We start from the raw sequence: 24,623 nt of genomic DNA on the forward strand, positions 1-24,623 counted from the left end.
GCACCACAGAGCCAGAAAGTCCTGCCTCCTGTGGAACGCGGGACCTCCTCCTGCCTCCAGACCTTTCCAAAACCACCTCCAGACCCCCTCTGGTCCTCCGCTTTGGGTCTTTGCGGACTTCTCCTAAGTCCTCCTCCAAACCTCCAAAACCCTCCAGACCTCTTTCTCAATCACATCTAATCCGCTCAGATCTGCGTCTGTGAAAAACAAGTCAGGAGAAACTTGAACAAACTACTTCTTAAATATAGTCTGAGACATTTTCACGGTTTAACTCTTAAAAAGAAAAAAAAAATCTACAGAATGAGTTGATATTTTGAACTTTGACCTTTGTGTTTATCTTGCACAAATCCAGCTCCATGAACAAATGCTTCTCCACCTGTTGTGGTAGAACTTGACTAACTGACCTGAGCCCAGTCTGGAACACGGACGGTGAGTCTGTCCGGCACCACAGATGGACGTCTGGATAAACGGGAGTAAATCCTCAGCTCCTGGTAAAAAGCCTGAAGTCAGAGTTCATCACGTGGAATCTTATGTTCAGATATTACACGAGGCCGCTTCTTCTGCCGTCCACATACTTTTGGCCATGTTGTGTGTTTTCAGTCACTGCAACCCTCTCTCTGGGGCAAAATGAATCCGTGTGGTTGTTAAAGTGCAGACCCATTTGGGGCTCTTGAAAGGGTCAAAGGTGAACGGTTCTCAAACTGGGGTCTGGGGTAATCTCTGAGGGACAGTAATGAGACTGTGACAGGACCTAAAGTCAGTGAAGAAAGATGTTGTGGTTGTTGTTGTTCATCCGGAAGAAACAATTCCTCAGATTCCTCCAGCAGAAGCTTCTAAACCGTAACCAAAAAGCCTCATATGAGGTTTCATTGAACAAAGTCATCATCAAACTGCTGCAGCTGTTTCACCCAAACATGGAAAAAAAGCTTCTGCTTCTCAAACCATTTAAAGTTTTTAGTATTATGTTCCTATAAATCTGCAGCATGGAGTCGTCTTATGTGACAGATGAGGTGGGCAGCCTGACAGTGTGTGTGTGTGTGTGTGTGTGTGTGTGTGTGTGTGTGTGTGTGTGTGTGTGTGTCTGGCCTCTTTAAAGTGAAGCTCATCAGAAGCTCAGGCGGGAGGAGAAGAGAAAAGCGTCTTCAAAGAAATAATTAGGACCCACCCAGCAGCTTTTAACTGAGCGTCAGCCGCTGCTCAAACCAGGAGAGTGTGTGTGTGTGTGTGTGTGTGTCGAGAGGACGGAGGGAAACATGGCAGACAGTGTGTGACGGTGTGACAGAGAAGAGAAAGAGATTAATAGAAAGAGTGGGTGATAAAGAGAGAAAAACTGTGGTTCAAAGAGCAAGTGTGTGTGTGTGTGAGGCTGAATTTCAGTAATATTAACCACTAGATGGCAACAGAGAGAAGAGAGGGGTGACCCGGTGTGACTGCAGACACTCTGTAATAACACACACACACACACACGTGCACACCAGCGCTTTGGTTAAGGACACTACAGGAACACGTTGCTGCTGCAGGGACTCAAACCTGTGACATTCAAACGTTAAAAAAAGTTAATTGTTAATCTGCAGACAGACTCAGGAGGGAAGTAACGATTCTCCAAGTCCACGGTTAGGTTCATCGATTTCTGACACAGTGTTAAAGTCTGAGCACAAATGATCGATCGTCCTCCAACAAGAAATCTTAGATTTCCAGAGTGAAGCATTGAATTTGGGGGCATCAAGTGTGAGACTACACCACAAGAGAGGTGGGGCGTCTCCAACAAGTGCCATGGTTTAGGTCTCGTTAAGGTGCTGCTGCTGATGTGACGGCACATTTTCATTAGCTGGTTTCCCCGGTTTGCACAAAAACAAGACGTCAGCTGTGTGTCGCTTGTTCAACATGTCCACCCGACATCGGTCACAGTGCAGAAGCTGAATGAACAGATGAGCTTGGAGGTGGGAAACGATATCTCTGTGCTGAGTTCTTGCAGACTGACAGCTTGGAGAAGTGAGGAAGGATAGAAAGCGACCTATGAGAAGATCACAACATTGAATGGAAAGAATCCAGCAGATCAGTTACAACTTATGAGTTTCACTGTCAGTGAGTCTGACAGTTTAAGTATTGATGCTTTATATCGTGCAGCTGTTCAAGAGACTGAGCTCCTGAATCAGACAGAAGCATCAGCCCGGAGGGTGGAACTCCGCTATAAAACCACAAATCCTGTCATGTAATTGTTTGGATTTTACAAACTTGTAACTGCAGATATTTTGGAGGTTTATGGAGCTTTTTAATGAACTGTACTTTTCACAACAGACGAACACCCTGGAAACATACATAACAACTGTAAATAGGTGAGATCAAGCGTTTGGATGCAGTATGTAAAGAAGAGCTTTTCATGTCTCTTTCAGGGTGGGGGACAATTTGTGTGGGGGTCTGGGGTTTATCACACTCCATACTCTATTAGTTTTACAAGCTTCTCACGAGGAAGTTGGGCAGCGAGTTCATCTCTTGGCGAATATCGATGTCAGACAGAAGCCAAGTATGTAAAGAAAGTCTGGATTCAGGAAGGGAGAAAGAAATGCTGTTCATACAGGTTTCATCGGCCCAGAGGTCATGAAACTCACTCAGCACAGAACTGACTTTGCAAAACGTCAGCTCGAGAACAAAAAGAAAAAACGGTGGAACAGCAGTTGTGGGGAGGGTTTTTCCCTCCATGACCGCAGCAGAGTTCAGTTTTCATCTACCTGCTGCATCTTACCTGCTGCTCTGAAGCAGAACATGAACACACACCAGAGATCCTCCTCCTACACAGAAACAGTTTCACCTACCACACTGCTGGATTCAGTGGAGGATGTTTACCTGTTTATGTGTCCTAAACTAAGCTGTCATTTAACCTACAGTATTTCAAAGATAATTTAGCTGCCACTGTAAACACAGCGGTGGATCTGGTGTACAGACGTGTAGTGAAGAAAGGAGGAGTGAAGGAGTTTGCATGCTCTCCCTGTGCCTGTGTGGGTTTAAGCCTGAAGGGATGAGGGTTAATTGGGGACTTTAAATCGCCCGTAGGTGTGAATGGTTGTCTGTCTCTGAGTCTGTGCTGTGACAGACCTGTCCAGCATGTGCCCCGCCTTTCTTCACTGCTCCTCTGTGACCCTCTGGATGGAGGATAGAGGAAGAGGAAATGGCTACCAGCATGATGTAAGTCAAAGTGTGTCTGCTTTGTGCTGATTTGACGGTCATACGGTTTGATTATGTCCATTAATGTTGTGTCTTGCTCGTGTCAGATATGTTGAGATTTGTCCTAAGTTCTCAGGTTTTCTGTGACTTTCTGTGTGTTGCCCTCCGTAGCTGTTCTCTGGCCTTTCATAGCTTTCTACTGTAAATCTGTCTACATGGTTCGCACTTCCTCTGGCTCACACGAGAATGTCTGATTTAACAAAGTGCTACTAAAAAATAAATAATAATAAATGGTGCATCATCTAATTGTGTTACTTAAGAAACAAGAGAAGCAGAAAACCAGATCTAAAATCCACAGTTTTTTCTCTATTTGCACGTAACACAAAAAGATATGCTCACTTAGGCAAACGAGAACATGATGGAGCTGTGTTACTAAGAGAAGAAAATATAATTTGTGGTAATTTTACCCTGGAATCAAAACACGGGATCAGTACTGTTCACACAAAAAAGAAACCTGAGCCACTTAAGTTCCCCCGTGGCAGAGGTGAAACGTTGCTGACGTTTCAAATCTGCACTGAGAGTAAAATGATGCGGCAATTATCTAATCCGGTTTGTTTACGCCCTAAACCCTGAGAGACAGAAATAAGCTCCGAAATAAAACCCACACAGAGCTGGTTGATCCTCGACGTCTAAATCCAAATGGAGCTTTTATTGCACTCTATCCAAACTGCTGCGGCACGGTTACACTTTGATTGTTCAACTATTGTTGTTTGATGTTTTAACAGTTGGGTGTGTGTGCTGCCATGTTTGCTGCTTTACTGGACCGAGGCGTGAAAGAGGGAAGAAATTACTAAAGGACAAAAAAACAAAATCTGGAAAAGGGTTTAAAGACTGAAATACAGAAACACAAACCAGAGACAGAATCCGAGAAGTAAAAGAAGAAAGAGGAAAACAAGCATTTGTTTTATGAGAAAAGTAAAACGGGACAATGGAAGAGAAACGACCCAGGACGTCCACTGAATGTGGCTGTTTTGTGTTTCTATCGCGGTTCAAATGTCCACTGATGAACTCACTCGAGTGTCACAGTCTCTGCACTGTTCAGAACCAACAACGAGCAGAAGTCATCGTTTTAGAATCTAAAGAAAAAACAACTAAAATGTGTAAACTAATAAAAATGCACAGTGTCTACTCGGCGTGAGGGGGAGGAAACCACAGCAATTTGTCCAGTGACAGTTTTTTATTTAGCATTTAATAGTCAGAAGTGAATTTCATGCTTCAGAGGCGCGAGCTTCATCAGCCATCGTTAGTATCCACAGCAACACACCAAGCTGGGCTTTGTACAATCAGATGCTTATTTTATATTCAAAACCAAAGTCCAAACATCTCCATCAGCTCCTGATGTTTCTGGTCCTTGGATGCAGGGACTCTTTTCAAGGCTGGAAATATGAGCATATGAGATTGAAAAATGTTCCAGACTTCCAGGAAAAGTTCCTGTGGGTGGTTAAGGGGGCAATGGCACACAGAAATAGGAAAGAAAACACGGAGAGAGGCTGGTAATTCTGGGAGAGTTGATAGATTGAGGTGTGGAGCAGTGGGAAGCAGAGGAAAATGGGGAGAGAAAGGAAGCACAAGGTGAAAGTTAAAAGAGACGATGAAAGAAGAAAATAGAGACCATATGAAAGAGACAGGGAATGTAGAAGAAAGATAAAGATACTAATGAGAAAGGTAAGACTAAAAGTCAAACCAAAGGAGGAAAAGCATTTGAAGTGAAGGGAGAGGAAACAATGAAAAAACCTCAATTAATAAACGATGAAGGGAAAGATGACACAGCCGGGAATAAACAGGACAGAAGATAAAGACAAAAACTAAGAACACGAGACGAGACGTGGAATTTGTTAAACACCAGAGAGGGGAGGATAGAAACAAATATGAGCTAAGAGAGTGAAACCTTTGACTGATTGAGAAAGACAAACAGTGAAATTGAGAGAGAAAAGTGCTTTTGTGGTTGCGAAACTCTATCTGCAGAGCTGCTAAATGTACACACGGTGAGAGCCGCTGCCAAATTAAACAGCAGCGGCTCTACTTTAGCACCGTTACCCAATCTGCAGCAGACGTCGCCTCCAGAGCCCAGAAGAAAAAACAGAAACAAGCAATCACTTCAAAAGCCATCAGACCGAGTCCTGTTCAGCGAGGTGACAAGTGTTAGGTTGGTTTCCACACTTGGTCCACAACAGAGAAATATAAGAATTGAGCTGCGTTTGAGTGATGGCAGAAAGTCAGAAATTTAGACGTTTGCTACTGTGGAAAAAAAAAGGTCATTGATGTTGGAATTCAAAGAGTGAAAGTGTGGAAACACGTCGCCACTCCACCGTGTTTATGTGATGTCAGGCCACCACGTTGGTCGACGCGGCCGCTGCAGCGACTTGACGTTGACATTGTGTGAGAAGCTTCATAACTCTTGTTTTCTGTGCAGTAAAGTACATTTCTGTATAGTGGTGATGTATAAGGTCTGATTGAAGCCATGTGTTAATTCAGCAGGCAGGGAATGCGTCGATGGAGTTTCTATCTTGTCACTGGTGTTGTCTACAGATTTCTGCAGCTCTGCCGCCTTCATACTCAGTCACAAACCCTCACCTCAACTAAAACAGCCCTTTTGCAGCAGGTGAGAACGTGTCTGACATAGAGAATCTCCTGCTGTCTGCTGCATGTGTGAAAGGAAACCTGTGCACGGTGTCCAGACCTGATTCTCCTGATACTGTCCAGGGTTCAAATGAGGAAACAGCTTATGGAAGAATCTGAATTCTCATAATCTGTAAACACATATTAGCTCATGGAGGTTGTATTATGGCTTTGTCTTTTTGTAGTTCTGTCTTTTTGTGGCTCTGTCTTTTTGTGGCTCTGTCTTTTCGTAGCTCTGTCTTTTTGTAGCTGTCTTTTTGTAGTTCTGTCTTTTTGTAGCTCTGTCTTTTTGTGGCTCTGTCTTTTTGTAGCTGTCTTTTTGTAGCTGTCTTTTTGTGGCTCTGTCTTTTTGTGGCTCTGTCTTTTTGTTGCTGTCTTTTTGTAGTTCTGTCTTTTTGTGGCTCTGTCTTTTTGTAGCTCTGTCTTTTTGTGGCTCTGTCTTTTTGTTGCTGTCTTTTTGTAGTTCTGTCTTTTTGTGGCTCTGTCTTTTTGTAGTTCTGTCTTTTTGTAGCTCTGTCTTTTTGTAGCTCTGTCTTTTTGTAGCTCTGTCTTTTTGTGGCTCTGTCTTTTTGTAGCTGTCTTTTTGTAGCTCTGTCTTGTTGTGGCTCTGACTTTTTGTAGCTGTCTTTTTGTGGCTCTGTCTTTTTGTGGCTCTGTCTTTTTGTTGCTGTCTTTTTGTTGCTGTCTTTTTGTAGTTCTGTCTTTTTGTGGCTCTGTCTTTTTGTAGCTGTCTTTTTGTAGCTCTGTCTTGTTGTGGCTCTGACTTTTTGTAGCTGTCTTTTTGTGGCTCTGTCTTTTTGTGGCTCTGTCTTTTTGTTGCTGTCTTTTTGTTGCTGTCTTTTTGTAGTTCTGTCTTTTTGTGGCTCTGTCTTTTTGTAGCTGTCTTTTTGTAGCTGTCTTTTTGTGGCTCTGTCTTTTTGTAGCTCCATCCATCAGTTTCTCTGACAGTGAACTTCAACTTTAGAGTCAGTCGTTGATGTCTGGGAGCACTGTAACATCACTAAACAAGTCGGACGGGTCTGGAAACATGAGTAGTCAGATGAACAGACAGGTTGTAAACAAGCCAACAGCCACTTGGTTTGGACACAAAACCTACATGGACCTTTACAACAGATAGTTCTCTTTTCATTAAACTGACCTGGGGGTTTGTTTACCACTTGTTTCTTCTCTCCCCTGCAACGTTTCCATGTTCCAGATCTTAGAAACTTACGTCAATATGTTATTAATTTCAGTAAGAACTATGGCAACAGCTCAAATAAACCAGAATTACACAGTGTTACAGTTACACTGTAATAGTTAAATACCTACACCACAGTACATGTCAGGTGTTGATGAACACTTACAGTTCCCACTGGTCTAATACTCACAGCTTCAGCATTAGTGCAGAGGGGGACAACCCAACGCAGAACTCAGGGGACATTTACTTTCACTCTGGAGGCTGTTTCAACAGGCAGATGACGTCTTCCGTTAGAAACCAGCAGGTAATTTGTCTGTTTGAATAATAATTTCAGAGAATAATATATCACTCAGCTCATTATTATCAGAACAAAAACAGACCACACACTGTGTTTTAACAACCATTAAACAAAGTGACTTCTTGGGTTATTTGTTGTAGTTTACTTTTATTACTAAATAGTTCACAAATAATGTTTTATTTTATATTTATTTCATTTTCAAATATTTCAGTTGAGTGTCTTCTTCAGGCTGCACACCAAATTATCTTCTTCAGGAACGTTGATCTGTGGCTATAAAAAGAGACTGAGACACCTGAAGAGCTAATGCAAACATTCAACATATTCTGAGAGAGTAATATCGAGTACCTCGAGTCCGGTCTCTAACATAACACCAAGGATGAGCTGAAGTTGTATATCAAAGAAGTAAAAACACACCCACAGTAGATCAGGTCGCAGATGATCAGGATTGTCAGTTAAGCTGGCACAGGATCTATGGCTGAAGTCTATTAGCGTCAAGTTTGGCTGAAATACAGTTGAAATCAACAAGTGTGTGTGTTAAAAGCATTTCATACAGTGTAAGGTTGGAATTCCACATCTTCAATCTCACAGTTTTACAACCTGTCAACATAAGTGTGTATATTTGTGACCAGAATTCATTTTGGTCAGTTTTAGCAAATATGTAATGATGAATTCATCTTGGAAGAAAACTCAAACACTAGATGTATTTTTGTCTTTTCCAGATTATGATAATAAACTATTTCACAATCTGCAAAAAACTACAAATCTGAACCAATAATCTGATTTAAAACTGTAATACAGAGGTAAATTTCTACCTGTGCTTTAATCAAGTTTGGTATCTTCATCTAACCATGCAGATGGGCGTTTTTGTAGAAAGACATGTCACCACTTAACATTTTAAATGCCACTTTTCAAAGCTGTGTGCCACAAACCAAATTTGTGTTGGGACGATGGCAGAAATCCCAGCAGCAGCGTGAATATGATGTTTCTGCCCAAACACCCAAACTAGATTTAGTTTGATTTACTTCTCAACAAATATTCAACAAAGAAGAGACAAACACATTTTTCCCAAAAGCTAAATTTGTCTACACACAGAAGAAGAACAACTTAATCCTGAAGACAGTCTGGAAAAAGAATCTGTAAATATCACTACGTTCGATCCTACCATTTTATATTCACACAAATCAAAGAGAAACTACCTTTCTGCATAGCTAGATACCGCCACAAATAAGAAAACATGTTTGGATCTGATCATTTGAGGGAACTGGTCTTTTGACATCATTTCGTACCTTTTAGTTACATTTTATTCTGAAACGTGTTTATTTGGTTTTTATTCGCTCCTCCTCTGGCACCGATAATCAACATTACAAAAACATATCTTATCAAATTGGATTATATGTTGCTGATGTTTGAGTTTTATAAACTTTCATAACTTCTTGAAGATGTTCAGAAAAGACCGCAGGTGATAAACTGGCCCTGGAGCCACCCGCCTTTTTCCAGCAACGCCCAGTTGGTTTCCACCATAAAAAAACAGTCTCAGGTTCGAGCCCGCAGCACCAAGTATGCGTCCATCAGCAGCCGCGTGTCCTTGAGTGTCCCAGACTTAAAAAACAAAAATGACTGGAGGAGGTCAGAGGGGGTAGTGGTGGCAGCTGTAGGATGTGGCCTTGATTTACCCGGAAGGAGCGGGGCGGCTGGACGAGGCGGGCGGTTTATTCTTAGCGGCAAGACGGGGGAGGCTCCGACAAGGCCCGGTGCCACACGAGGGGGCGAGAGGGCTGGCCTGACATCACGTCCAGAAGTGTGCGTGGGCCTGGGGAGGGGTGGTTTGGGGCCCGACTGGGATTAGGGAGTCACAGGGTTGTGGGTTGAACTGCTGCTGAGGCTAGACGACAAAGAGGAGGAGGAAGGAGTCAGCAAGATGTTCGAGGTGGAGGGGAGGAGGACTTCGCCTTCGTCCCCGCTCTCCGTGGGCTCAGACCTCACCACAGTCGCTAAGTGCACACTCAACAAAACTACGGGTCCTGGATGTAGTGTGGTTCAGAAGCAGCAGTGTGTGTGAGAGGATCAGCTCTGACTAGGTGATTTGAACACGCATCTAGGAGGAAACTGCTTTGCTTCAGAGATATGTGGCCTCGATCAACTATATTTACATGTAAATATATGTTTAGACTGCATATGTAAATACAGTACATGTATGCGCGTGGTGTCGAGTGATGTGGCTGTGTATATTTTGACATGTACACTGTATATACATGTGTGAACCCCTGTATGTGTATATGCTGTTTAGACATATGTCATGTGATTTGTTTAGGAACATGTCTGCATCCATATCATGTGAGCTTAGTGCACTGCTCCTGTCAACCATCTCCGGCCTCGGCTGCCTCCTTCTTCTTCTCTTTCACTTTTAGTGAAGACTTCCTGGACACTTTCTTGTCCCCCGACTCCTTGCTGGCCTCCTTCTCTTCCTTATTTTTGTCCCTCTCTTTCTTCTCCTTTGATGACTCTTTCTTCTCCTTGGAGGAAGAAGATTCCTTCTTGGACTCCTTCTTTGACTCCTCTTTGCTTGAATCCTTCTTTGACTCCTTCTTCTCCTTGGAGGATGACTCCTTCTTTGCCCTACTGATGGACTCTTCTGTGTCTCCTGCTTCTTCTTTCACTGAGGCTTCTGATGGTTCCTTGGAAACCTCTTTTTTATCTTTTGAGTCCTTATCTGAATGAGGAAAGAGAAAGAACCGTCATTAATACACATTTACATCGATACACAATTATCTTCCATATCCTTTTGGCTTTGATACTACTACTACTTGTAACTGATAACTTTACATATATCTAAGTATGAAACATTCACACGTTCTTCATCGTCTGGCTTTGCGTGGACTCAGCCAGTCTCCCAGAAACAGAATGCAGTGTTGAAGTGTTGAAATGTTGTGGTCACGATGTTAACGAGCAACAGGCTGTCTTTAACTAAGTCTTTAACAAAGTACAGCATCAGATGGGCCGTCACATTACCAGTCCGTCCATCAGCACTGAATGAGGATTAACTGACGTTTGCACAGTCAGCTGTGTTTTGTTCCTTAACAGACTGACAGTACTCTGTGCAGCTCTCAGGGGTCTTTAGCATCCAGACAAATTGACAGACAACAGCACCTGTTGCATGACAAAGGACCCCCACTTAACCAAAATACCCCCCTTTCTCTCTCTCACACACACACACACACACACACACTCTGCAGCCCCGCCTTCTCCAGATTGGACTGGCTGTCTGATAAGACGATAACAAGACTGTTCTCTGCTAACAATGAGAAGCACTTCTTATCTCTGTGAGAAAGCAGAGGGTTTAGAGAGTGGAGACTACGGCCTGGTATCTCACTGTATGTGTGTGTATGTGTGTGTGTGTGTGTGAGAGGAGGCTGTAGACCAAGAACAGCCTCTAAAAGTGTCTGTCTGTCTATGCATGTATCTGCCTTTGCCTCTATGTGTAGACCTGCTCCATAAAGAGTGTGTGTGTGTTCACAGACTCCAGAGAGGAGCTCTAATCAGACTCCTGATTGTCTAGAGCTTAGAGAGAGAAAGAGACTCGAGTCAAGTGTGTGTTGTGTGTGTGTGTGTGTGTGTGTGTGTGGCAGGTAGACGGGTGCCATTAACTTTCCTAAAATATGTAAATCACTGAGATGAGCTGAAAACTGGGTCTTTAGAACAAAGTTTCTCACTGTTCATCAATTTATTTATTTTTTATTTGCTTTATCACATGACCAAACTCACATGTTAAATTAGTTTTTCTTCTAAGATGAATGCATAACACTGGTTTTAGTGAAGATTGTACATGTGGTCTTTGCTAAAAAGAAAAATATTGATTAATTGTTGAAATTTGGAAACAATAAAATATTTTTGATCATAATCAGTAACTGTAAGTTTTTAGTCTATATCTGAAGTATAGAGTTTTGCAGTGTTCAAACAGACATTTAACTTCCTACATATTCGTCTGAACGAGAAAACAAACACGTAGGATGATTAGCCACCAACCTATCTGCACAGGGTACATTCAAGGTCAACAGTTGAACTGATGCTAAATGAGGAGGCTTGTTTTTGTCTTCCCTACTGTCAAGGAGCAAATCACCACATCATCTCAAAACTGTAACAGTAAATACAGAAAGTTAAACTCACACATACTCAGTCCGTCCACGACACACACACACACACACACACACACAAGAACATTTAATAACTGTGTGACGTTATAGACCCCGTAGGTTAAATAACAGGAACGCATCTCTTTAGAGAACAGTTTGTTAAAACTTAATAAAGGTAGGATTTATTGCAAGATTTAGCATTAGACTTCATCAGTTTAGCTGTGGGTAATAAACTGAAAACTGGTTTACATGTGTTCAAGCAGCAATGACAGCATGAGTGAATGTGTGATCTTGTGTTTTAGTGACCATATCAGTGTGTGTGAGCTGGTTAATCCTGTAGCGACAGTCTAATCCTGCCTGGATACTGGCTGTCTGCTCCACACTCTGCACATCACTCCTCAGCAGCTGTGCTAACACATATCAAGGGTGTTCTTGTTCTGCTCGAGTGATTCATTAAAACAATGTGTAGGAGTAGTTTTAACAAGCAAATGAAAACAACAGTAAAACATTACCTGAAATTCTAGAACAGAAGACACAATTTCAAACTTTTCATGCACTGATTTCTTTATAAAATGTCTGAAGCCTCCAGAGAAGCGTATCAATGTGGAAACATGATTTTGCAGTTTGCTTTTTAAACGTTTGCCTTGTGATGAAGTGGGAAAGAAAGTTTGACCACCAGTGTCATTGGGAACCTTGTAGGTCAACCTTAAACTGATCCTGGTAGCAGTCAGCCGTGACACTGAGGACAAAGGTCAGAGTTTAACCAGATATTGTCTCTTTTAATTAACACAGATGTTAAATTTGTGACTTTAGCTGCTCTAATAGTCATTTTGTGCAAGTTAATATTCATCACTTGAGCCATGGGTCAAACCCTACTCTGCTTAGTGTCAAAGGTCAGCAGACCTATGACTCTATGGCTTGTTTTTACAGCACCTAAAGGTGAACTACAACAGGGTAGTTTGAGAGGACTCCAGTCCTGTTTGATGTTTTTATTATGATCTTTATTTAGAGATTTATAGTCAACTTTGCCTGGTCATAGAGGACCAACCAGAGCAAAGAACAGTAAAGGTCAGTTCACATTAAACATTTTCTGATTTCTAGGATTTCTTAGAACCACGGTTGATAAAATCAAAACTACCAGCATGGCCACACACTATGAGGGCTAAGAGATTTGATTAAGAGTTTGTCATTTAAGTGGGTTGATCCCTTCAATTCTCTATTTTTAATATTGGAAAGTGATCATTGTTTTCGAATAATGTAGAATGATTATGCTTAGAGCCTAGATTGAATCATATTGTACTGAAAGATTATTGTTACAGCCCTTGTGTTGTAGTTTTGTGGTGCTGAATGGACAGCTCCCCTGAACTTTACATGTCTCTTCTAATTTGATGCATTATTCTTTAATTTCAGACCTTTATCTGTTCCAACAGCTTCCTCTCCCTTCTTCAATCACTTACGACGTCATTCTGTGAGGTGGTTGGAGCTTTATGGAGCTTTCAGTGGGATGTTGGTGTACATTTTAATCCAAGTTGTACTATGATTTTACTAATGTGACTGTTTTTGTCCTTTGTTCTGCATTTCTTGTTCATTTTGATATAGGACATGGTGCCTTCTACACTGTCATCACTTAGTCCTCACTGACCTGACATTGGCAGTGACTCCATTAACCTGAGGATCGAAAGGTAGATCACAGCTCCCCCCTCCCACCCTACACAGGATTATGTAAAAAACTACCCTCTGGTAAGAGGCTACAACCAATCAGGACCAAAATCAACAAGACCCCGTTCCCCCCACTGATGCACTTTCTGGCCCACCCACACAAAAGCAGAATAACCTGATTGCTTAAAACATTTCCTGCACTTTTTTAGGTTATCAGGGAAGTTTTCATCGCTTTTTGTCCACTATACAATCAGGAAATAATAGGGCATGTGAACCTATAGGTCCTTAGGGGAGCGCTAGCAAGGGGTCGATAAACATTGTTGTTGTAAGACAAGATGGCAGCTTTCCTCCTGTATAGAAATCCAGAGTGGTCAGGTCACTTCTTGTCAGTGGGCTACTTCAACAAACTAACAAAGTGGAAGTGAGTAGACTAAACACAGCAGAGGTCGGTAGTCCACGTCACTATGATCAGCCAGGAAAGACGTGACATTAAGCCCTTTTCACATGGGACTGGAGCTACCTGGAAACATCTGGTGGTTTTCGTCAGGATTACCACAGTCCGGAGCCATTTTAATCCCATGTGAATCTTCTACAGCTATGTCTGGTTGGGATCAGTTTGGCAGGAAACTGTGGGTAATGTAGTTCCTAACATTGCACATTATTGACTTCAGTGAAAGGTCCTTAAGGGAATAAATCTATTATAGTATTGTTCCCTCAAATTGCAGAGGAGGTGTTTCATTTTCAGGAACACGCTTTTGAGCAAAGAGGAAAAAAAACTGGCAATTCACCCTGCTCATGCAGAGGCTGCCTGGCTTAATGACATAATTGCACTTGTGTGGTTTGTTAGCTGGTTCTGCGTAACTGATGTATTTGGTCATGCATCTCCTCCAACCTTCATTTGCTTTTCCATGTCTCCATATTCATTTTAGAAATGGTTTATTAGTCTATTGTGGTAACTTGACCATGATTATTTTGTGTCACGGTCAAGTTTTTGTGTATGTATTACTCAGGTTTGGGTTTGTGGTTGCCAGATCAAATCCCATGTAAACTGTGGATGGGAAAAGTGAATGAGTAACGCTCTTTGAACACCCAGCTACAGCTGGTTGGAGCAGGCAGCTCCCTGTGTGGAAGTGAGGCTCGAAAAGAGCATGAAGCAAAACCAACTTTCAGATCCTTCAGATGTATTGCACGTTACTACAACGTTAAGTGAAGTTCAAGAATGATCTCCTCCATATGTATTTTGTTTGTGAATAGAACTCATTCTACTGTATCAAACTGTGCAGATCTATGAGTGTTTTACTTGATTACATATACACTACATGATTACCACTGGACATATTTTTGCAAGACAAAATCCTTCTGCAGCACTTTTGAAGTGCTCTGATCCCAACGACACTCTCTTCTTTCATATTGAGACTCTTCATCTCCCACTGGAGTTTAGAGGGCAACACTTGTTTGTTCCTTGTGGAACAAAAACAAAAACCACAGCAACAAGAGTCAGTGTGTTGATTAGATAAGGTGAGCGATGCAATCTGTACTGCGTTCAAAGCCCACATGTTCCGCCCGGGTTCGTGTGTTAGCAGCACATCACGGTGCTGCATTCATCTGCAGGCAGCCATAGTCAAAATAGAGGTGGCCGCACAGATTGCCCGCATCCCAGCCAATCAGCATGCAGGAGACTGCAGCTGAAACCTGCTGATTTACAGAATCCACTCTGAAAATTGTGTGTGAGTATGTGTGTGTGTGAGAGAGCATGAGAAGACTGACTGATTGGATCTGTGGTGCAGTGTGTGTCTAGAAGTGTGTATTTGAGAATGGGTATGCCTACTGAGATCACATGTGCCTCTTTGTGTGTTCATGCGGTCCAGACAAGGCAGTCGGACAGGACACAACAGTATTATATGTAGTCTAAAAACAAAACTGTGTGGTCGGCAGCGTGGGAAATGACAGTGTGTGTGAGACAGAAAGAGGAGCACACACACATTCAGGCAACAGACATCGGACAGAGAAGGCGAAAAAGAAGATGTAAAAACTATTGTCCATAAGAAATAAAAGTCACTCATGTCAGATGATCTCGCAGTCATACTCTGACTTACACAGGGAAAACAATGTCCTCTTACTTTCATTATCGACAATATGGAACATGGACACACTAATGGGCTCATGTCCTGCAGTCTGTACTGTCCCTTAATGTCTCACCAGAGCTGAAGCTGACACACAGTTCACTCCTTAATAAATAAATAAATTATTGTTAGAGATATAATGTTATTCTGGATATCAAGTCCACGACAAAGTAAGTGATCTTACAATAACTCCTATAAGATTTCTGGGAGACTGTAAAGAATTTGCAGGCATCAGGAAGCTGCTATAACCTGTTATTCCTGAATTAGGATAATGTTCATCCAGTCCTTTATGAAATGTTTGCCCTTTTTATCTGTCAGAGAATGAGCTGCTCCACAAAAAGGCAGCAGTAATGTGAACTCACTGTCCCTTTGGTAGCCAAGCTACCAAATTTGCTAACTGACCATTAAAATGGTGCAGAGATGGAGTGAAGTGTAGGAGAAAACAGTAAATGCATGGATTAATGCTGTGGAATATGTTGGTGTGTCCAGGCTGTTTTAATTGTACTATAGAAGCCACATTTACTTCCTCCAGCCACACGTGAGAGACATGGCTAAAGATCTTCTGGGAAATGTGGAAAATAACTGATCTGAAGAAAGCAAAGACAATAGAGGAAAAAGTGAGTAACGCAACAAGTCATCAAAACACTCACTTCGTTGTAAATAATGATAATGAATGACGTTGTTAAAGCATTAAACAGAAAGTCAGAACAGAGAGCTTGACAGTGGATGAACAGCCAGTATTTAATACTATTCTTGGTGTGGAATGTCCTGCCCATTGCTGAGTGTGTGTGTGTGTGTGTGTGTGCAGACCACTGACAGCTCAGCTAAGATTGTAAGATTGAACCTTGTACTACACCACCCATGGAGCACTACACGCACACACACAAACTGTCTTTGCAGGAAAAACAGATATTTATGTGCAAATGGGCACTCAGGCACGTACACACACTTACACACACTGGTTATTATTGCAGTCTGTGTCTCCCAGTGATGATGGGAAATGTCCTCAGCACCAGGGAGAACTTTCTCATACAGAGAGAGCCGAGAAGAAAGGAAGGAAAACGAGCTGTGTTACTGAAACTACAGTTGTGTGCGGCGCAAAAGACAAGATGAACAACACAAGACAAAGTGATGATTACATGTGTGTGAAGCACCAAAAGAACAGATGCAGTCGACTTACTTGCACACAAATCACTTGCTCCACATCCCGAAGGCCCTGATTCAAAGGTATTTACCTAGAAGCTTAACAGTTTTATATGCCTAAAACTTTAACACTGATGTTCCATGTCAGGTCTCAGCCCTCTCTTTGACGTCCCACCTCTGACACTGACCATTCGGATCAGCGAGGTATAAACATTTTGCCCTCACACACAGCTGGACAACATGCCACAATTTGTCTCAAGCATGTTCCAACATTGGTTAAACATGAAATCTGAACTTTGTGTACAAGGCTTGTTTGCAGGGACAAAGAAGTAAGTTTAGTGACTACAGGTATTTTATTAACCTGGATTCAGATTCAAAGCTTAGATGGAGAGGAGGGGCAAGGAGTTAATGGATGTGGAGGAGAGGAGAAAAGAGGAAATAGATGCATGAGGAGAAAAGATGTTCGTTTATGTTTTTCACTAAGACAACAAAATAAAGAAAAGCAATGAGAGACAACGACTTAAAGACAGAGAGAGAGAGGTTGACTGAGACCACTGCTCTCTCTCCCTCTCTCTCTGGGTGTGGTATAGTGGGTGGGTTCATTCCCGCGGTTGGCCAAGATATTTTCTCTCTGCTCAGCTACGCCCTGCTACAAACCAACACACACACACACACACACACACACACACACACACACACACATAATATACAGAAAAATATACAGTGGCCAGTCTGAAGAACCAAAGTTTTGGCCTGATACAAAAGGATATGAAGTTTTCCACGTCTGGTGGTGACATAAAATATCCTCGGCTCTCTCTCTCTCTCTCTTTTGCTCTCACACACACATAAATACACAAACACACACACAAACATACACAAATACACGCCTCCGTCAACTTCCTCAGCGCTCGCTGCGCTCTGCCTAAACACAGTCAGCCACATCAGAGAGGACATTTACAACACTGGGTAAGTTACACACACACACACACACACACACAGATTTGCACATGCAAACTCAATTTCAAACTGTACATATCCCAGTTACTAAAGTCCTACGTGCACATAGTCACATGACAATGCTGCACACTGCCGTACACAATTAGCACATGTGGACACTCACAATCCCTGTATGCAGAATGTAGAATGAAGAATTGAGGGTGTATGTCTTTGTTGTGGTCTGTCCACTCAGACACACACACACGCACACACACGCCTTAAAAACATTACTTTGCCTGGTTTTACATAAGTCCCTCTGCATCACACACCCAACAAATATGCCCAGTATGCTTTTGTTAAAAATATAACAGTGTGTGTCTGAAGACGGCTGGATTTTCAGTCTGGTCAAGCCACAAATGGTCTGCCAGCATCCCGGTCTCTCATGCACGTGTTCACAGTGTTCGCAGAGGGAGGATGAAACATGAGCTCTCCTGCTGGCCAGAAATAACACGATGCGGTCGGAGAATTATTGAGTCCTGTAACAAAGAGCTCACAGGTTTTAGTTTTTAAATAGCTGATGTGTCTGTCACTTTTTGTTGAAGTGCCCTGGAGGAAGTTAGTGTTCAGTCTGCAAGCTCCTTGTTTGGTTGTGTTACTGCACGACTTATTAAATCAATAACCACAGAAGAGCACTGTACAGGTTCAGTTTTAACCTCATGAGATGTATACCCCAACATGTTCAACACATTCCTATTATTTTCACAAATCTAAACCATCACTTTAAACTGTCAATTAAAACTAGCCATGCAATCTACTTATTTAATCATTCATTCTATCAAATAAAAGTTCATCCTGCATAGTTGTTATGGAGCTCTGAACCTGAAAATCAGTCTGATTTCCCTTTAAATCAGTTGTTGTCACATTTCCAATATTTCCATAAAGCACTTGTGCTCACTGCTTGGTCAATAGGATAAAGGCCAAACACAACCAGAGAGAGTAAACACCATCATCATTTGTCTATACATGTCATATCACTGGACTAATGGAGTGATCCCTTCAGTCTGTTAGTTTTAACCCAACTGTGTAGAATTTACAGCACTAACAAGTGAGATCTAAGTGAAAAGAGCAGATGCAGCAGGTTATGACCTTGAAGCCAATTATGAAAATATTTGCAGATATTTTTCAGACCTTTTCATATATCAGGGTGCTGTGTGTTTTCCCTGTCGCTCCCGTGAAACGGAGGGAGGAAGGGGCAACACCCACGATGGCAAGCCACAGACGGAGCTCCCTGCTGGGGAAACCCCTCCACACACACACACACACACACACACACACACACACACACACATACAGACTGAGTATCTGGGTACAGTTAAAGTAGGTAAACCTTGAGACTGTAAATGGATTTCATCAGATATTCTGGCTTGAATTGAAACTTGTATAGCTGCATGTTCAACAATAGAAGCTGGAGTCTTGTTAATGTTTGAATCGTGACATCAGCGCTGCTGTGTGACTGACAACAACAATGAACGTTAAGGTTCATATACTGTGTTCAGATGTTAAAGTCTCAGGTACTCATATGGTTACAGTCCAAGAACAGAAATAAATAAGCTACTGTTACCACAATACAGAATTAAAACAGAAAACTGATTTAAAACAGGAATTATGTGTGCAGCGTAGTCTTAATGTTCTCTTCTAACTATCTGTCTCCCTTCATGCTCCTTACACTCTTTCTACAACAACTACTTGTCTTTATCTTTTCTCTCCTCCCACTTTCTTCCTTTCTTTGACACCTGCTCAGCTTCGCTCTAAGACCTCTAACAGCCCTGGCTCTGTGTGTGTGTGTGTGTTAGCTGCACTGTGGTCAGCCACCATTCCTCCTCCTCCACCTCTGCCAAAGATACATTTCACCTCACCACATCTCCAACGGAAAAGAAAAAATGAGCAGTAAAAGAGGAAACCATGAAGAAATATTTCTGACCCCCATCTTGGTAAAGACAATAGTGACTTTATACTTGGGTGGAGGAATCCATACATCCCCCTCTCTCCACAGCCACCATGTACATCTGTCTGCCTTACACACACTGCCAGGCATACTATTAAACTAGAATGACCCTAATAATAGCTACACAAAATAAAAAACAGTCATGATTAGTTATGAAGTTATTAACAAGGGACTTTTCATGTAAAAATTGAGCTTTATCATTATCACTGAAACTTACAGACAAAAAAATATAAATGAAATTAAGAAAGAAAAATGTCATTAAACTGAAAATGTTCACAAAACTTTACAAATGAGCTGTGTTACACTATGCATTTCATATTTTTCCCTGTGATTTAATTTCTAAATAGTTTCATTTAACATAAAACCATAATACACTCTGAAAATGACGGTGTAACCACATAATGTGAGTGAAGAGCGTGCACCGATTCCTCACACTGTGTGTTTGTGTGTGGTATTAAAGTTGCCAGGTTTATGTCTAATAGAATTACCCATCATTGGTACAGTACACAGGACGCGCACACACACACACACACGCACACGCACACACACACACACACACACACACACACACACACACACACACACACACACACACACACACACGCACACACGCACACAGAAAAACACACCAAACTTACTGCAAACACACTTAATTCCACCACTGGCGGATAAGCTGTGCCTGGAAACAAACGCGCTCTTACACACACACACACACACCAAATTAATTCCAACCGGGCTTCAAGTGATGCTCGGTATATTTCAGAAATACTCTGTTATTTTAGAGACATTTTACCTTAACCAAACACACCGACACACTGCTGCTCTCTCATTCATTTTACATTTTTGCTACATGTCTAGGAAATGATTTCTTTACTTGGTTCCTCCAAAAATATTAAAAGGTCAAAGAGTCACAACTTGAGGTCAGATTCCTGCTGCCCGTCAAACTGGCATCCCCGTTGCCATGGAGACAGTGTGTCCGGAAGACCAAATGCACATTTACACGCACACACAGGTAGTAAACATCCTCGACTGTATAATCAGGCAGTAAGTTTAGTCCCTTCTTACTTTCTCACTTCGTTTACAGTTCCCTCCTCTTTGCTCGCTCTCTCTCTCTCACACACTATCTTGCTCTCTCACCCACACCAGTAAACGCTCCGTTGTACGTAAATTGTTGTTGCAGTCCTGTAATCACAACTCCAAACAGCCGACAACATGGCCACTGCTGCGAGTCTGAGCCAGACTGTAAACACAGGCAGGGGCAGAAAGTCGACTGCAGCTGGATACAAACTACAGTTATTTCATTTTTATTATCCTGGTTTTGAATAATACTTCATTTAAGAAGTGTACGTGAACTTTTGTAAACTGATTTAATGTGGTCACCGTGGTCAGAGAGAGAGAACTTCAGCTTGAATCTGGAATGAGCTGAATCTCACTTTTGTCCACAGCGTTAGACATTTCAGAGAGAAAATAACTAAAATACTGTAAGTGAAGTTTGCAGAACGCATGGTTGAGATATAAAATTTACACACACACACACACCCTCATGCACCAAGACAGGACATTAATCTGACCACTCCTGTTCTTGGCAGAGGGCTTCCGCCAGTAAATCTAAGCTCTGGTGGCAGGCTGCATTCCACACACACACACACACACACACACACACACACACACACACACACACACACACACACACACACACACACACACACCATGTACAGTGCAAACATACCAACCTTTACGATTACACACACATTTCCACGCAAGCATACACCTGCAGAAAAACACACGCATGCCAAAGTATGCTTCTATGAATACAAGTGCAAAAACACACACACCTGGATAAGTCACACTCGCTCACAGTTACACGGCTGTTACCAACTGAAATGTAGATACAGTAGATAAAGTTCTACTGTATCTATCTACTATTGACATGACTCACTTGGGGTTCAGTATCTTACTCAAGGACACTTTGATATGTGACAGGAGGAGCTGGTAATCGGACACAGATCCCATCATTGGTAGGTGACTGTAGCTTCAAACGCCTCCAGGTGATGTCACCAGCAAGAGAAATATGTCATTATTATTTCACGTCATTCATATACATTTACTCTCCACTGTAGAACCACAGGAAGCCAGAACTGAGTTGATCCTACTGACAACTAGTCCTTCGTGGTGTAAATCTACTAAAAATGATTCAAGCACACTGAGTGACGTGCTCCTTCACTACCATCAATACAGCTGCTGGACATCATTTCGGTTTCATCCCACAGACTCAAAATCATCCCGAAGAAATTAATTGTGTTTGAGTAACATTTACTGAAAACGTCTCAGTTGTTTAAGACCATTACTGGACTATAAACATTAAAGTCTGTTTATTTGGTGGAAACCAACGTGTTTGGTCTCCGTGTCACATTGTTAGTTATGGTCTTAGGATTTGTTGACAATTAAAGATAGAATAGAATAGAATAGAACAGAATAACACAAACCCTCTTCTTTGCCATAACCAATGTGCACCAACGTTTTGACTGACAGCAGGATGAGAGGGACAATCCAACTTTCAATCCATCAAGTTGCATGAAAAACTGCGGAACTGAGTCAAATCTGCTTCTATGCAAACTTCAAAGATGGACACACACACAGGCAGTGTAAGAATAGACGCATGAGTAACATTTAATCCTTTACATAATTCACAGTTTCTGCAGTAAATATGCTGTGATCTTTCATCTTGATGCCTACAATAACTACAGCATGTACACGTGTGTGTTTGTGTGTGTGTTGTGGTCACTGTAGTCTAATTGTAGAGGGAAGTGTCTGGCAGTCAGCCTGTCCTCTTTGCGGCTGAGAATCATCATCATCATCATCCAGAGAGTGGTGCATCCTATCATTTCACAACACCTCACATAGATACACACACAACCAAAAACACACACACAGTCAAACATGCTGAAAAGAGAAAACTGCACAATGGACTCGAGGTTAAATAGAAATAGCACGAATGTTCCCGACCTAAACGCTGTGTGCAGTTGTACAACAGCACTGTTGTACTGTTTGGCTTTGATTAATCTCTTACCTGGGCTAATCTAATCAAGCGAAGAATGGACCCAAACACACAGCGTCCTAAATTTAAAGTTTGTGATAAGGTTAGAAGCCAAACAGGAAACAGGAAGTGTGTGCAACTGTGGGAACTGTGCCCCAGACTCAGTGTGGTTCCTCATACAATGACTGAATATTAACTACAGATTCATGTTTAACAGTTTCTTAACATGTCTCACTGCTAATGTTTGAACTGTAATGATGTTTGTTTATATTATATTTGTACGTCTACAGTTCCAGTTATTTTCCAGTGCTGCTTTTTGACCCAGACCAAGGTGACGAGAGCAACATTTTGCCTGTAGTTTCTTGATGCCAACTTTTTGTGACACGGCCCTAATAACCAGACCATGAAGTGACAAGAGACAAAATCAGCTGCCTTTGTTCTGTGCAAAATGTATATAAATGTGTATCCAAAGCGATTTTGAGGCTTTAGCTGTATGAGTTAAATCATATCAGGTGGATATCTTTAGTATTTTGAGCATAAAACTCCTTCTTTGTTCTGTGTTTCCCTGTTGAGCTGAAAAGAATAGTCACAAAAGAAAAGGGAGGTTTGTGCTATGAACAGTCTGTAGCTCTGCAGATAAATCTGGTTAAAGACTTATGTTGTCTACAGATAAAGCTTCTAATAGATTTTTGCACAGGTGGATCTCTGTGGATTTTGGTTTCCATTTCTTAAATAGGAAGCACATTTTTGGCACAGTCTCTTAAAAGGCCTGTTCGAACGGGAGGAACGGCAGCAAGCAAAACCTGAGTCAGTGTTCCTACAAACACCTGAGTGCTGTTTTAGGTTTGGTCTTCAGCTGTAATTGAATGTATGTATGCATATGAAGGTTTAAGTACAAATCAATCATTTATCTAATATTGGGAGAACACTGGTAGCCTGGTGCCTCCTGCACGTGACACGTAACGGCATGTTACATCCCTGGTTTGAGTTGGAGACTGTTGTGTGTACCTGTCACACTCTCCCCACGTTTCCTTCCTGCCTCTCGACTGTCAAATAATGGTTCAAATGTCAGAAAATAAGAATTAAAAAAAACTGCTGTGGCTCCTGGTATAGTTCAAGGGACTTTGGAATATTTACAGCTTCTTGACAGTAAAGCTCTAAACTTGTCGCCCCGTCCCGCAGAGATATTTTTACTGATGGAGGTGTTAAAGGCAGCGCTGACACAACAGATAACACAACATATCAGCTGTGTAGCTGTGTGTCAACAGCAGAAAAGTGTGTAGTCATGTCCACACGTGTGAGGAGATTCTGAGTTAAGTCTGTGTGTGAATGTGTGACCGAGAATACGGCTGTCTTTGTGCGTGTGTGTGTACAGAATAAGAATTATGGGGCATGTGAGTGAGTGTTTGTCTGTGTGAGAACTCAAAGAAAACAAGCAGTGTATGAACAGTGGTAAAAATGAAGTGTGTGTGCTGTGGGCTGTGAAGATGAATGAAGGTTGTGACACTTTCTAAAGCAAACAACTCTCTGTTTGTTCTCTCTATCAATTTAGCAGCCTGCCACTGGCACAGTGTGTGCATGTGTCCGTTCTCTGGTGTTCAGTGTTAAATGTTTAATCCCTGAGTTTTGTCTATGTAACGCTTCCATGCTTGATTTTACCTTAAGCAAACAGCTGTTTAGAATTTCTCGGGACAAATTTACCAAGAATAGAACTTAAATCAGGCAGATTGCAGAGTAAGTGAAGTAGACAAAGACCTTCACCAACAATCAGTACTTGAAGTACAAGTCGCCTACACATGTGCTAGAGAACCACACCGTTTGCAGTCAGTTACCTAGACATTTTCCAATCTCTCCATCACTTCTGCACCTGTTTGTTCTGCTGCCAAGAGTGAACTGAAGCTTTGATATGCTTTAATAAAGTAGATCTGCATGATCAACCAATGAATTAAAAAATGAAGAAGAACGTGCACTCCTCTCAAACTCATGTAAATCCAATGCACATCTTACTATTACATGTTGGAATTATCTCTTGTGGAACTGCATCAGTTCGAGGTGACAGGTTTGAAATTACACGAGGAATCTGACTTGGTGGTCTCCTCTGATAGATGAGATTAAACATGACGCACAATAATAAACACGTTAAAAATTGGAATGTAGGAGCTGTGGCTGAAATTTATACAACGTCCATATGGTCTCTGTCAAATCCTGACTTCAGAGATGGGGCTTTAAAAAATGGGAATAGTAAAAATAAACCGTAACATACATCTATCTCCC

The 24,623-nt window shown here is 41.8% G+C and overlaps 1 protein-coding gene across 1 annotated transcript in view; it reads right to left on the reverse strand.

Moving 5' to 3' along the window:
- Positions 1–7,534: 7,534 nt before the first annotated feature.
- Positions 7,535–24,623, reverse strand: part of bbs9 (Bardet-Biedl syndrome 9) — a 116,942-nt gene continuing 99,853 nt past the window's right edge. The window contains exon 19 of the mRNA XM_026370084.1: positions 7,535–10,026. Coding sequence (XP_026225869.1) covers positions 9,674–10,026 — 353 coding nt within the window. The 3' untranslated portion in view covers positions 7,535–9,673. The remainder of the gene's footprint in view (positions 10,027–24,623) is intronic.

This window comes from Anabas testudineus, chromosome 16, assembly GCF_900324465.2.
Source record: "Anabas testudineus chromosome 16, fAnaTes1.2, whole genome shotgun sequence".
In the NCBI taxonomy this organism is placed as follows: Eukaryota; Metazoa; Chordata; class Actinopteri; order Anabantiformes; family Anabantidae; genus Anabas; species Anabas testudineus.